This window comes from Chiloscyllium punctatum, chromosome 38 (assembly GCF_047496795.1).
Source record: "Chiloscyllium punctatum isolate Juve2018m chromosome 38, sChiPun1.3, whole genome shotgun sequence".
Classification (NCBI taxonomy): Eukaryota; Metazoa; Chordata; class Chondrichthyes; order Orectolobiformes; family Hemiscylliidae; genus Chiloscyllium; species Chiloscyllium punctatum.
In genome coordinates, this window is record NC_092776.1 from 22400361 (window position 1) to 22412803 (window position 12443).

Below are 12443 nucleotides of genomic sequence, written 5' to 3' on the forward strand. Positions count from 1 at the left end.
ATGAAGAAATTCCTCCTTTTTTGAGTCCTAAATGGGCTACTCCTTCTATTGTGTCGCCTGGTTCAGGGACATCCTTCCTGTGCTTACCATGTCTGGCACCATTTGAAATGTATAGGACTCTAAAAGGTTCTTCTCTCCTCATTCTTCTAAACTCCAGTGAATATAGTTCTAACAAATCCAGTCCCTCATCTCACATCAGTCTTGCCATCCCAGGAATCAAAATGGTAGACATTCAGTGCACTCCCTCCACAGTCAGAACATCCTTCCTCAGAAATGAAGACTAAAACCGCACACAATACTCCAGGTGTGGTCTCATCAAGGTTCTGTACAATTGCAGCAAGACATCTCTATTTTTGTACTCAAATCCTCTCACTATGAAGACCAACATATTATCTGCCTTAATCACTATTTGCTGAACTTGCATTTTTACTTTCAGCAAATGGTGTACAAGGACACATTGCACTTCCCCCTTTCCGAATCGATCCTCTAACAGATAGTAATCCATTTTTGTGTTTTTGTTATCAAAGTAAATGACCTCTCATTTCTCCAGCTGTCATGCTTTTGCCTACTCAATTAATCTGCCCATGACTGACTACACCAGCATTTATTACCCATTCCTAAATGCAGAGGGCCAGTCAAAATCATTCACATTGCTGTGGGTCTGGAGTCATGAGTCTGGAGATCAGGTTACGACAACAGATTTTCTTGCCTAAAGGACATTTCATATACATATTACGACTGCATGATCCCTTTTCACAAATGTTTCTGAAATTAAATAAATGGCTTGAATTTTTATTGTAATTAATTTAAAGAAGACCATTGGACAAACTTATGAAATACCAAAGCCTGGATATATTTCATAAGTGGGAGCTTGCGGAAGTAGTATTGGGAGTCTACTTATTAATAATTTGTATCTTAATCAGTGACTGGTAACAGGTTAATCTGACATTAAATTCAAGAACTTGACAGCATTTTTTTCTGATAAACAATGGTACTGTGTACTTTTTATAATTGCAAGACAATATATAAACTGCAGAGAAATCAAAACATAGGAGAGATTCTGCAAATAAATGCATTGCCTCGAAATACAGTGACAAAAACATCAAATTTTATCCAATATAGTTCAGAATTTTCAAAGGAAGAGTGCTATCGGCTGATTGACAATTAAACTTGAAATCTATTTTTCTATAATGACTCAAAATTAAACAGTATGATGGAGCAGTAGACCTTTGTTTCATGGTTAGGAAAGTTCTGGCAATGCAACAAAAATTATCCACAAGATAGTAATTAGAGTTTACCGCTGTACTGAGGAAGATCAGTATAAACTGCAAGTTAAGGAAGCCCAGGAGATTTGCATTAAGGATTTTTTTTCAAAAGTGCTATTGTATGTATCATAAACTGGATAAACCAAATATCTCTCACTATTTTCTGAACTGCTCAATCTATTTTGGCTTTCACCAAGGATTATGCATAATTTTGGAAACCTGTCATTGGCATACAATTTCAGTTTATTTTAAGCTTTTTGAGTTTCTCAGTTTATCGTCATTCTTTTCTATTCAGGCAAAGGGTCATGACCATGAGATCTGCTGTAGCAGCAGCAGCCGAAACAGGGCAAACAGGATACAGTAGGTCTGGGAGCTCCCACCCAAATTAATGAGGAGATGATTAAGTGAAATTAATGTCCTAGAATTCCATTACACTGCAATTGCTAACATTTTAAAGTGTTGGAGCTCAACTCCAACTTGACAATGTTGAACTGTGTTGCCAGATACAGTTTCCAAATATAGCTCCTGATCAGAAGGATAGGGATTGGCTTTTTTTCTTTTGATTTGGGAGAATACGCCATAGCTTGAAAACAAAAAGTTTAAGTTTCACTTTGGTAGGGGCTATTAGAATGGAAGTTGGATTTGTAAAGCAGTTTTTCCTGAGAAAGGGAGTTACTTAGAATAGTTAAAAATAGATTCTCTCAATATAAGGAGTTTAGTAAACGTTTCAGTCCAGAAGTGTTTGGTTAAAAATCTTGAAGGAGTTATTTAAATCTGAGACAGTGCAAGCTCCACTGCATAAAAGCTCCCAGAAGAGGCTACCAAGAGGTTCTGAAGACTGGGAATTGAAACCACAACCTGAAGAAGAAGCAGCGCTCCAAAAGCTAGTGCTTCCAATTAAACTTGTTGAACTAGAACCGGGTGTTGTGCGATTTTTAAGTTTGTACACCCCAGTCCAACACCGGCATCTCCAAATTGGGAATTAAAATCACAGTTAAATTAAGCACTAGAGAGGTGAAAGAGAAGGGAGTACTGTGCTTTTGAGATTAATGGTGTTATATATTTTGAATGTGATTTGAAACCTTTCAACATATGTCACATGTAAATAGTTTGATTTCTGTCTCTTTATAAACAATATCTCCAGCATTGCACGCAAGGATTTAAATTCTTGGATCACTGGGGTATGTTTTGTGGTAAGCATAAATTATGCAAAGAGACGGGTTGCACCTTAATAGGTTGGGGACCAGCATTCTGGCAGGCAGGTTTGTTACTGCAACACAGCTGCGTTTAAACTAAATAGCGGGGGGGGAGGGGACAAACTGGAACTTTAAGAAAGAAATTGAAGGGTAAGTTAGAACAAGGGAAGTCAAGAAAGACAACGGTATCAATGAAGCAGAAAACTCAAAAAGGGATCATGCCGTAAGGTTGAGTGAAATAGGGGTTGAAAGGAAGGATGAGGGCAGTAACAAATGAAAAATACTATATATGAATGCACAAAGTATTAGACATAAGATGGGTGAGCTTGACGGTCTTTTGGAAATTGGCAGCTACGATATTGTGGGGATAACTGAGATGTGGCTTCAAGTGGACAGGGTCTGGAAAATGAATATTCAAGGCTACACGTGCTATCGTAATAAGAGACTAATGGGCGGGGGGTGGGGTGGCGCTGTTGGTAAGGGATGATATTCAGTCCCTTGCGCGGGGGGACCTAGAATCAGGAGATGTGGAGTCAGTATGGATAGAGCTGAGAAATTCTAAGGATAGAAAGACCCTCTTGGGAGTTATCCACAGGCCCCCAAACAGTAGTATGGATGTAGGGTGTAAGTTGAATACGGAGCTGAAATTGGCCTATCTCAAAGACGTTGCTACAGTTGTTATGGGGGATTTCAACATTCAGGTAGACTGGGAGAATCAGGATGGTATTGGACCTCAAGAAAGAGACTTTGTGGAGTGCCTCCGAGATAGATTCTTAGAACAGCTGGTGCTGGAGCCTACCAGGGAGAAGGCAATTCTGGATCTGGTATTGTGCAACGAACCAGAATTGAGCAGGGACCTCAAAGTGCAGGAGCCATTAGGGTAGTGACCATAATAAGCTTCAATCTGCAATTTGAAAGGGAGAGGGTACAATCGGTAGTGACAATATTTCAGTTGAATAAAGGGAACTATGGAGCTACGAGGGAGGAGCTGGCCAAAGACCAATGGTGCAATAACTTAGCAGGGATGACAGTGGAGGAATAATGGCAGATATTTTTGGCTATAATGCAGGAGATGCAGGATCAGCTCATTCCAAAAAGTAAGAAAGATCCTATGAGGAGGCAGGGGTGGCCGTGGCTGACGAGGGAAGTTAAGAAACATATAAAGTCAAAAGAGAAAAAGAATAACACAGCAAAGATGAGTGGGAAAACGGAGGACTGGGAAGCTTTTAAAGAACAATAGAGGATTACTAAGAAGGAAATACACAGAGAAAAAATGAGGTACAAAGGTAAACTGGCCAAAACTATAAAGGAGGATAGTAAAAGCTTTTTTAGGTATGTGAAAGGGAAAAAAATGGTTAAGACTAAAATTGGGCCCTTAAAGACAGAAACAGGGGAATATATTACAGGGAACAAAGAAATGGCAGAAGAGTTGAATTGGTACTTCAGATCTGTGTTCACTGGGGAAGACACAAGCAATCTCCCATAGGTAATAGTGACTGAAGGACCTGAACTGAAGGGAATTTATATTTGCCAGGAATTGGTGTTGGAGAGACTGTTGGGTCTGAAGGCTGATCAGTCCCCGGGGCCTGATGGTCTACATCCCAGGGTACTGAAGGAGGTGGCTCGAGAAATCGTGGAAGCGTTGGTGATTATTTTCCAGAGTTCGATAGATTCAGGATCAGTTCCTGTGGATTGGAGGGTGGCTAATGTTGAACCACTTTTAAGAAAGGAGCGAGAGAGAAAGCAGGAAATTATAGACCAGTTAGTCTGACCTCAGTGGTGGGAAAGTTGCTGGAGTCAATTATGAAGGATGAAATTACGACACATCTGGATAGCAGTAACAGGATAGGTCAGAGTCAGCATGGATTTATGAAGGGGAAATCATGCTTGACTAATCTTCTGGATTTTTTGAGAATGTAACTCTGAAGATGGACAAGGGAGATCCAGTGGATGTAGTGTACCTGGACTTTCAGAAAGCCTTTGATAAAGTCCCACATAGGAGGTTAGTGAGCAAAATTAGGGCGCATGGTATTGGGGGCAAAGTACTAACTTGGATTGAAAATTGGTTGGTTGACAGGAAACAAAGTGATAATTGGTCCCTTTCTGAATGGCAGGCAGTGACCAGTGGGGTACCGCAGGGATCAGTGCTGGGACCGCAGCTTTTTACAATATATATTAATTATATAGAAGATGGTATTAAGAGTAACATTAGCAAATTTGCTGATGAGACAAAGCTGGGTGGCAGGGTGAAATGAGAAGAGGATGTTAGGAGATTACAGGGTGACCTGGACAGGTTAGGTGAGTGGCAAATGCATGGCAGATGCAATTTAATGTGGATAAATGTATGGCTATTGAGGGAGTGCAGCGTAGGTTCACGAGGTCAATTCCTGGAATGCGAGACTATCTTATGTTGAAAGATTGGAGCAACTGGGCTTGTATACCCTTGAGTTTAGAAGACTGAGAGGGGATGTGATTGAGACGTATAAGATTATTAAAGGATTGGACACTCTGGAGGTAGGAAACATGATTCCACTGATAGGTGAGTCCCGAGCCAGAGGACTCAGCTTAAAAATAAGGGGAAGGCCATTTAGGACAGAGATGAGGAGAAAATTCTTCACCCAGAGAGTGGTGGGTGAGTGGAATGCTCTGCCCCAGAGGGCAGTGGAGGCCCAGTCTCTGGATTCGTTTAAGAAAGAGTTGGATAGAGCTCTCAAGGATAGTGGAATCAAGGGTTATGAAGATAAGGCAGGAACAGGATACTGATTGAGGATGATCAGCCATGATCATAATGAATGGTGCTGCAGGCTTGAAGGACAGAATGGCCTACTCCTGCACCTATTGTCTATTATCTATTGTCTAAAAGACCAGCTTGTTAAAACCAAATAAAAACAAAACATGATCTGCCAAGCCAGAATTCAGATAGGGATCTGATAAGTCCAGTCATGAAATGAGCTGCAATCATAATAAAATGGTGTCACATGTCAGCCAGACCAGGTCAACAGACTTCCTTAACTAAAACAAACTAGTGAACAAGATAGGTTTTACAACAATTAATGATAGTTAACATTGTCACCAATAGCGATGCTAGCCTTATATTACACATTTTTTATTAACTGAACTTAAATTCCACTAGCTTCTGAGGGAAAGTTTTAATTCATATCCCAGGTCACTAGCCTGGGCCTCTTGATTACTCATCCAGAGACATTAATATCATATACATCTCACTCCTTCAATCCCAAGAACACAGCTCTATGTTTACATCTACTAACATTGGAGAAAGAGCTCCACATATCATAAAATACATTTTTTTAAAACCACTACACCTGGTTTTGATCTGTGATCCCTGAGTTTCAAGTTGTTAATAGGCTTGGTGCTTTGAAGGCGGCCCTTAATTTTGGATTGTGAATGTGCATGATTTCAGGTTCAGGTTTTACCTGTTACATAGCAAAATATTTGTCTGATTATACTTATTCAATTTTTGACATTCCCTTTGTGCAGGCTTCACTCAACTATACTGCTGCAGGTGTTTTCTTCTAAAGAAGGCATTAAACCAAAGTCCAATTGCGAGTTATTTTTTATTCACTCATGGGACATGGGTATCATTGGCTAACCAACATTTATTCCCCTTCCACTGTTGCCTTTGAGAAGGCAGTAAGTAGTGAGCTGCCTTCTTGAACAGTTCCAAAAGATTAGGAGGAAATTCAAAATAAGCGTACATTCATCAGTTTTAGACTGCAGTTCAAACACATCCAAATTTTAGATTGTGAACTCAGCAGACTCTCACTTTAAAATCACTAGAAAAACATTATTTTTAAGATATAGATGGCATGATTAGCAAAGCCTGGATGGTGTCAGGTCCATGGAGCTTAGGAATTAAGGTGAACCTAACTGTCAATCAAGACTTAGAAGAGGTTTAATCCTCTATCTTTTCCTGGGGAATTATTAAGCTTAAGTGGACTGTAACCAATAGAATTTACAACATTGAGGTGCTTTGATGAAGGATTGCAGGTGCAGGTGGATTGCCTGTTGGAATTTATCATTTCCTATGCAATTCCCTTGTATTCAGCTGCATCTACAATTCCACAAGATTCTAACAGCAACTTAATTCTGCAGTGCTCCAGCAGCTATCTGGCCTTCAAAAGATTTTGGCATAATTAAATAGCTAAACAAAAGAATTGCAGATGCCGGAAATCTGAAACAAAAACAGAAATTTCTGGAGAAAATCTGCATGTCTGGCAGCATCTGTGAGAAGAAAGCAGATTAATGTTTCAAGTCCAGTGATTCTTCATCAGGACTCATTTCTCCAGCAATGTCTGTCTTTGTTTCAGTTTTCCAGGACACCAGTTCTCTATTTTATTATGTAATTATAGCCATAATTATATCCTGCACGGTTTAGTATTTTCAGAATAATAAAATAATTTAGCATTTTTCTCAACCATATAAAGTGAAGCATTTTACAGCTTATGAAATCATTTTGAAAGAGTAGTTCTCGCTGTAGTGTAGATGACTTAAATTCTATTTTAATTGCCAAAGATCCATAAGATTTAAATGCTACCTCTCCCAATGCTGTGCAGAGAAAATAGCAAAAATTTATAGAAAGAATATTTTTATCATTGGAATGCATATTTGGGGTAGTCCATCAGTACCTCTCCCAGACTAAAAAACACTGGATTCTAATTATCACATTGCTATTTTTTTCAGAATTGTACTTATTTCTTTACTTTTTCTATAAACACTGACACTATGAAATTGGATGCCATTAGCAAACTTCATGATGTTGAAATGGAGAAATAACATTTTCTCATTCTTGACTATTTGCATCAGTATTTACTGTGGAAAAGGATATGGAAGATATAGACTGTAGGGAAATAGATGGTGACATCTTGCAAAACGTCCAGATTACAGAGGTGGTGGTGCTGGATGTCTTGAAACGGATAAAGGTGGATAAATCCCCAGGACCTGAACAGATGTACCCGAGAACTCGGTGGGAAGCTTGAGAAGTGATTGCTGGGCCTCTTGCTGAGATATTTGTATCATCGATAGTCACAGGTGAGGTGCCGGAAGACTGGAGATTGGCAAACGTGGTGCCACTGTTTAAGAAGGGCAGTAAAGACAAGCCAAGAAACTATAGACCGGTGAGCCTGACCTCAGTGGTGGGCAAGTTGTTGGAGGGAATCCTGAGGGACAGAATGTACATGTATTTGGAAAGGCAAGGACTGATTAGGAATAGTCAACATGGCTTTGTGCGTGGGAAAGCATGTCTCACAAACTTGATTGAGTTTTTTGAAGAAGTAACAAAGAGGATTGATGAGGGTAGAGCAGTAGATGTGATCTATATGGACTTCAGTAAGGCGTTTGACAAGGTTCCACATGGGAGACTGATTAGCAAGGTTAGATCTCATGGAATACAGGGAGAACTAGCCATTTGGATACAGAACTGACTCAAAGATAGAAGTCAGAGGGTGGTGGTGGAGGGTTGTTTTTCAAGACTGTGACCAGTGGAGTGCCACAAGGATCAGTGCTGGGTCCTCGACTTTTTATCATTTACATACATGATTTGGATGCGAGCATAAGAGGTACAGTTAGTAAGTTTGCAGATGACACCAAAATTGGAGGTGCAGTGGACAGCGAAGAGAGTTACCTCAGATTACAACAGGATCTGGACCAGATGGGCCAATGGGCTGAGAAGTAGCAGATGGAGTTTAATTCAGATAAATGCGAGCTGCTGCATTTTGGAAAAGCAAATCTTAGCAGGACTGATATACTTACTGGTAAAGTCCTAGGGAGTGTTGCTGAATAGAGACACCTTGGAGTGCATGTTCATAGCTCCTTGAAAGTGGAGTCGCAGGTAGATAAGATAGTGAATAAGGCGTTTGGTATGCGTACCTTTATTGGTCAGAGTATTGAGTGCAGGAGTTGGGAGGTCATGTTGCGGCTATACAGGACATTGGTTAGGCCACTGTTGGAATATTGCGTTCAATTCTGGTCTCCTTCCTATCGGAAAGATGTTGTGAAACTTGAAAGGGTTCAGAAAAGATTTACAAGGATGTTGCCAGGGTTGGAGGATTTGAGCTATAGGGAGAGGCTGAACAGGCTGGGGCTGTTTTCCCTGGAGCATCGGAGGCTGAGGGGTGACCTTACAGAGGTTAACAAAATTATGAGGGGCATGGATAGAATAAATAGACAAAGTCTTTTCCCTGGGGATGGGGAGTCCAGAACTAAAGGGCATAGGTTTAGCGTGAGAGGGGAAAGATATAAAAGATTACGAGGGGCAACTTTTTCACACAGAGGGCGGTACATGAATGGAATGAGCTGCCAGAGGATGTGGTGGAGGCTGGTACAATTGCAACATTTTAGAGGCATTTGGATGGGTATATGAACAGGAAGGGTTTGGAGGGATATGGGCCAGGTGCTGGCAGGTGGGACTAGATTGGGTTGGGATATCTGGTTGGCATGGACAGGTTGGACCGAAGGGTCTGTTTCCATGCTGTACATCTCTATGACTAACTATTGTTGAAATTAAATACAGTCATCTATTAAAGTTCCTTAGATGAACATTATACGGATTTGGTTATTGCACATTGTGCATAGATGAGGAAAAATATTTCCAAATATAGGAGCCAGTATACTTACCAGAGCACATACTGCATACATTGTGTGCGATGTAATCTCTAGTTGAGTAGAAAATTTGACCTATAGTCTCGAGTTTCAGATATTATTCTTAATGCATTTAATTATACAAATAATTCTTGCTCGTTTTCCTATCATTTTTAAGTTTTTCCTATACAAAAATACCTGTCATAATTACTAAGTTAGATCAAATTTAGAATTAGTACAGTTATCATGTCAAAGAAACAAAAAACAAGTTTTGAGATTAGCTGTAGCTGCTTTAATTCAAGAGCATGTCTGCCCTCTAGAGTACAAAATGAAGGTTTAAATATTAATACAATACAAAAAGCACATGTCATTAACTGAAAGTACAATATTGTAAGCTGAAAATATGAAATAAAAACAGAAAATGCTGAAGAACGTCAGGACAAGCAGTAACTGTGGAGAGGAAAACAGAGTTAACACTGAGTCCAAAGGCTCTTCCTCAGAGTAGAACTGTAGTTCCAAAGATGATCTTTGGACTTGAAACATTAACTGTTTCTCTCTCCCCAGATTTTCCCAGACCTGTTGAGTTTTTCCAGCATTTTCTGTTTATATTCCAGAAACACATGGCCTTAGGTACATTACAAATCATAAAAATTTATTTCATATGAGCACCTTGTGAAGAAACCTCAAGGCAGGTTGTGAGTGTCAAGCTGTCACATTTTAGAAAAGTAACAGCGTAAAAAAAACCATGGAACATTGAAAATTAACCTTGACACAAATTAGTATGACAAAAATGTGTTGCTGGATAAGCTTAAGCCCGAAACGTCGATTCTCCTGTTCCTTTGATGCTGCCTGACCTGCTGCGCTTTTCCAGCAATACATTTTTCAGCTCTGATCTCCAGCATCTGCAGTCCTCACTTTCTCCCACTTCAAATGACATACAATTTTACATCAATAAAAGTATACATCACAGCACAGGATGCAAACAAAGTATTTCACATGTGCAAAACACTGGTGATCAAACAGAATGCGAAGTGGCAGGGGATAACGGAGGTTAGAAGGAGAGACTAGAAGATCCGAAAGGTAGGCTTGAAGGAGACTTTTGAGAGAGGAATGAAATCACAAAGGCTGAGATATGTGTACATAATGCCCCATAGTATGGACTGAAAAAGCTGGGCTTGTAGCTTAAAGTATAGTGAAGAAAAATAAGACTCAATATGCAGCCAGACTTGTAGTAACATTACATGATTTGGAGTGGGATGTACAAAGTTAAAAGAAATCACAACACCAGGTTATAGTCCAGTAATATTACAAATAGCCTTTGACAGCTGAGGCTGGACACCATACAAGTCCTAACTAATAAACATTTATGCATTTAGTACAACATATTATTCACATCATGCTACATCCACCTTCTTCCCACCTAAAGTCATTGATGCCATCCCCACGTGCTGCAGAGAATTGGCTAATCAGCCTGATCATGTTCTTAACGCCTTTGGAGAAGGCCGAGACAGAGTGTCTTCCTGCAAAGGGGCATATGAACCAGTTAGTGGGTGGGTCTGGCTGTCATCCTGTCATCTGGGTAATTAGTCCAGTCCAGTGGTGTTTGTTAAGTAATACATTATTGCCCAGAGTATTAAGAAACTCCCCAGTTCTTGAAACTTTCGTTGGATTTGTGTGTCCTGCTGATCAACAAGATCTAGACAATATCCAAGCTTGGGCTTACAAGTGACAAGGCCTGCTTATGAATACGAACACATGTTTCTCTTGATTCCCCACTGATCACGTGATTCTAACAAAGTGGATGAATTGATTAGCTGAAAACCTGTCATTGCCAATTTTTCCCGTGTATCTGTACAGACTCTATACAAGCTTTTTGGGATGCACAATTCCCTCAGTGTGTAGCTGGCTGCTAGGAAGCAGAGGGTTCTGCATAAAATATCTGGCATTATGTGGACTACACCAATGAAATATGGGATAACATATCTGAAGCAGTTTCTGCTCATCATGGACACACTCTGGGAATATCAAATGCCATGTGTCATAAAGAAAACCTCTACATTCTAGGATGCATCTCAATCAAATTTTTTTTTCGTGTTGAACATGTCCAACAGCTTATAGTCTGACTGAGTAGTAAACTAGAGTGTCAGCATGTCAAAGGCCTGAGGCATAGTATATCAATCTTTGAGGACCCTTTTACTCAATTTCAAATAATATAGCTCCTGGCCTAATGGATGCATATCAGTCACAACAATGGTAGATAGTTCTGGGTCATAGTGAGTCCCTATCTAAAAATTCAAAACTTGAAAACCACCAACTATCCAGGTCAATAATGAGCATTCTTATTTTGAATTACATAAAGAGCTTCTGCCATTTACTTTCCATTATACTGTAGCATAGCAGTCAAGGCAAGGCGATAGTCTACTGGCATTATTGCTCAACTGTTAATCCAGAGGAACCAGGTAATTTTCTGGAGACCTGGGTACAAATCCTACCATGGCAGATGGTGGAATTTGAATTCAATAAATATCTGAAATTAGGAGTCTAATGGTGACCATGAAATTATCGTTTCATTTCCTTTCAGGAGAGAAATTGCTATCTGAACTTGGTCTAACCAATATGTGACTCCAGACCCAGAGCAATGTGGTTGGTTCTTAACTGCCCTCTGTTAACTGCCCCCAGACTGTGAAATTATATAACCAAAGAATGTAGAAAATCAGATTTCAACTACTACTGAATTAGGAAAATTTGACACATGTATTCCCATGTCATGTTGGAAATTTCTTCTGCAGCCTTTGATCATAATGTTCGCACATCAAAAATCTTCCTTGGAATTTGTCCTTGCCCAAAAAAGGCACTTTATGATCATCCATATCTTCTAGCTCTTGGACACAGTTGGAATTAATTGATCTCCCTTTAGATTTTTGATTTGGAGGTAGGAGGTTTCTGCTGTGGCACGATGCTTTAAAAGATCACCTCCTCTTGCAGAAGTGGCACATTACTAATAACTGGGCAAGCTTCGTATCTAAAAGACTTTTCCCAACAAAACATGGACAAGGAGTAAAAGCAGTGACTGTGTCCAAGCCTTCCTACTCTGCCATGTAGGAATTCTGGGGCCCTCCCATCTCCATGCTAAGCAATTGTCCAATAAAGACTACAAGCAATGGCATACATTTTTTCTACTGCATCTTGGATGTCCACAACAAATGTTTCCCATTGTACAACAGTGTCCCTTTGAAACTTCACATATGAAGCAAAAACTAATTACCGCCTCACACTTAGCAATTTCTTCATCAACCACTTGCTTTCTTAAAATATGACTGAATGGTGTTGTTGATTTTATATAAAGCATAATAATCTAAACTTTATTAGGTTTCTGAAATCATAC

General features: G+C 39.8%; 1 protein-coding gene across 3 annotated transcripts in view; it reads right to left on the minus strand.

The window, feature by feature from the left end:
• Positions 1-12443, minus strand: part of atrnl1b (attractin-like 1b) — a 928830-nt gene that overhangs the window by 655202 nt on the left and 261185 nt on the right. The window contains exon 17 of one of the 3 annotated variants that reach the window (XM_072557358.1): positions 9375-10578. The exons of the other annotated variants lie outside the window; for them this stretch is intronic. Coding sequence (XP_072413459.1) covers positions 10448-10578 — 131 coding nt within the window. The 3' untranslated portion in view covers positions 9375-10447. Of the gene's footprint in view, positions 1-9374; positions 10579-12443 lie in introns of those variants that run through there. 3 annotated transcript variants of the gene reach the window in all.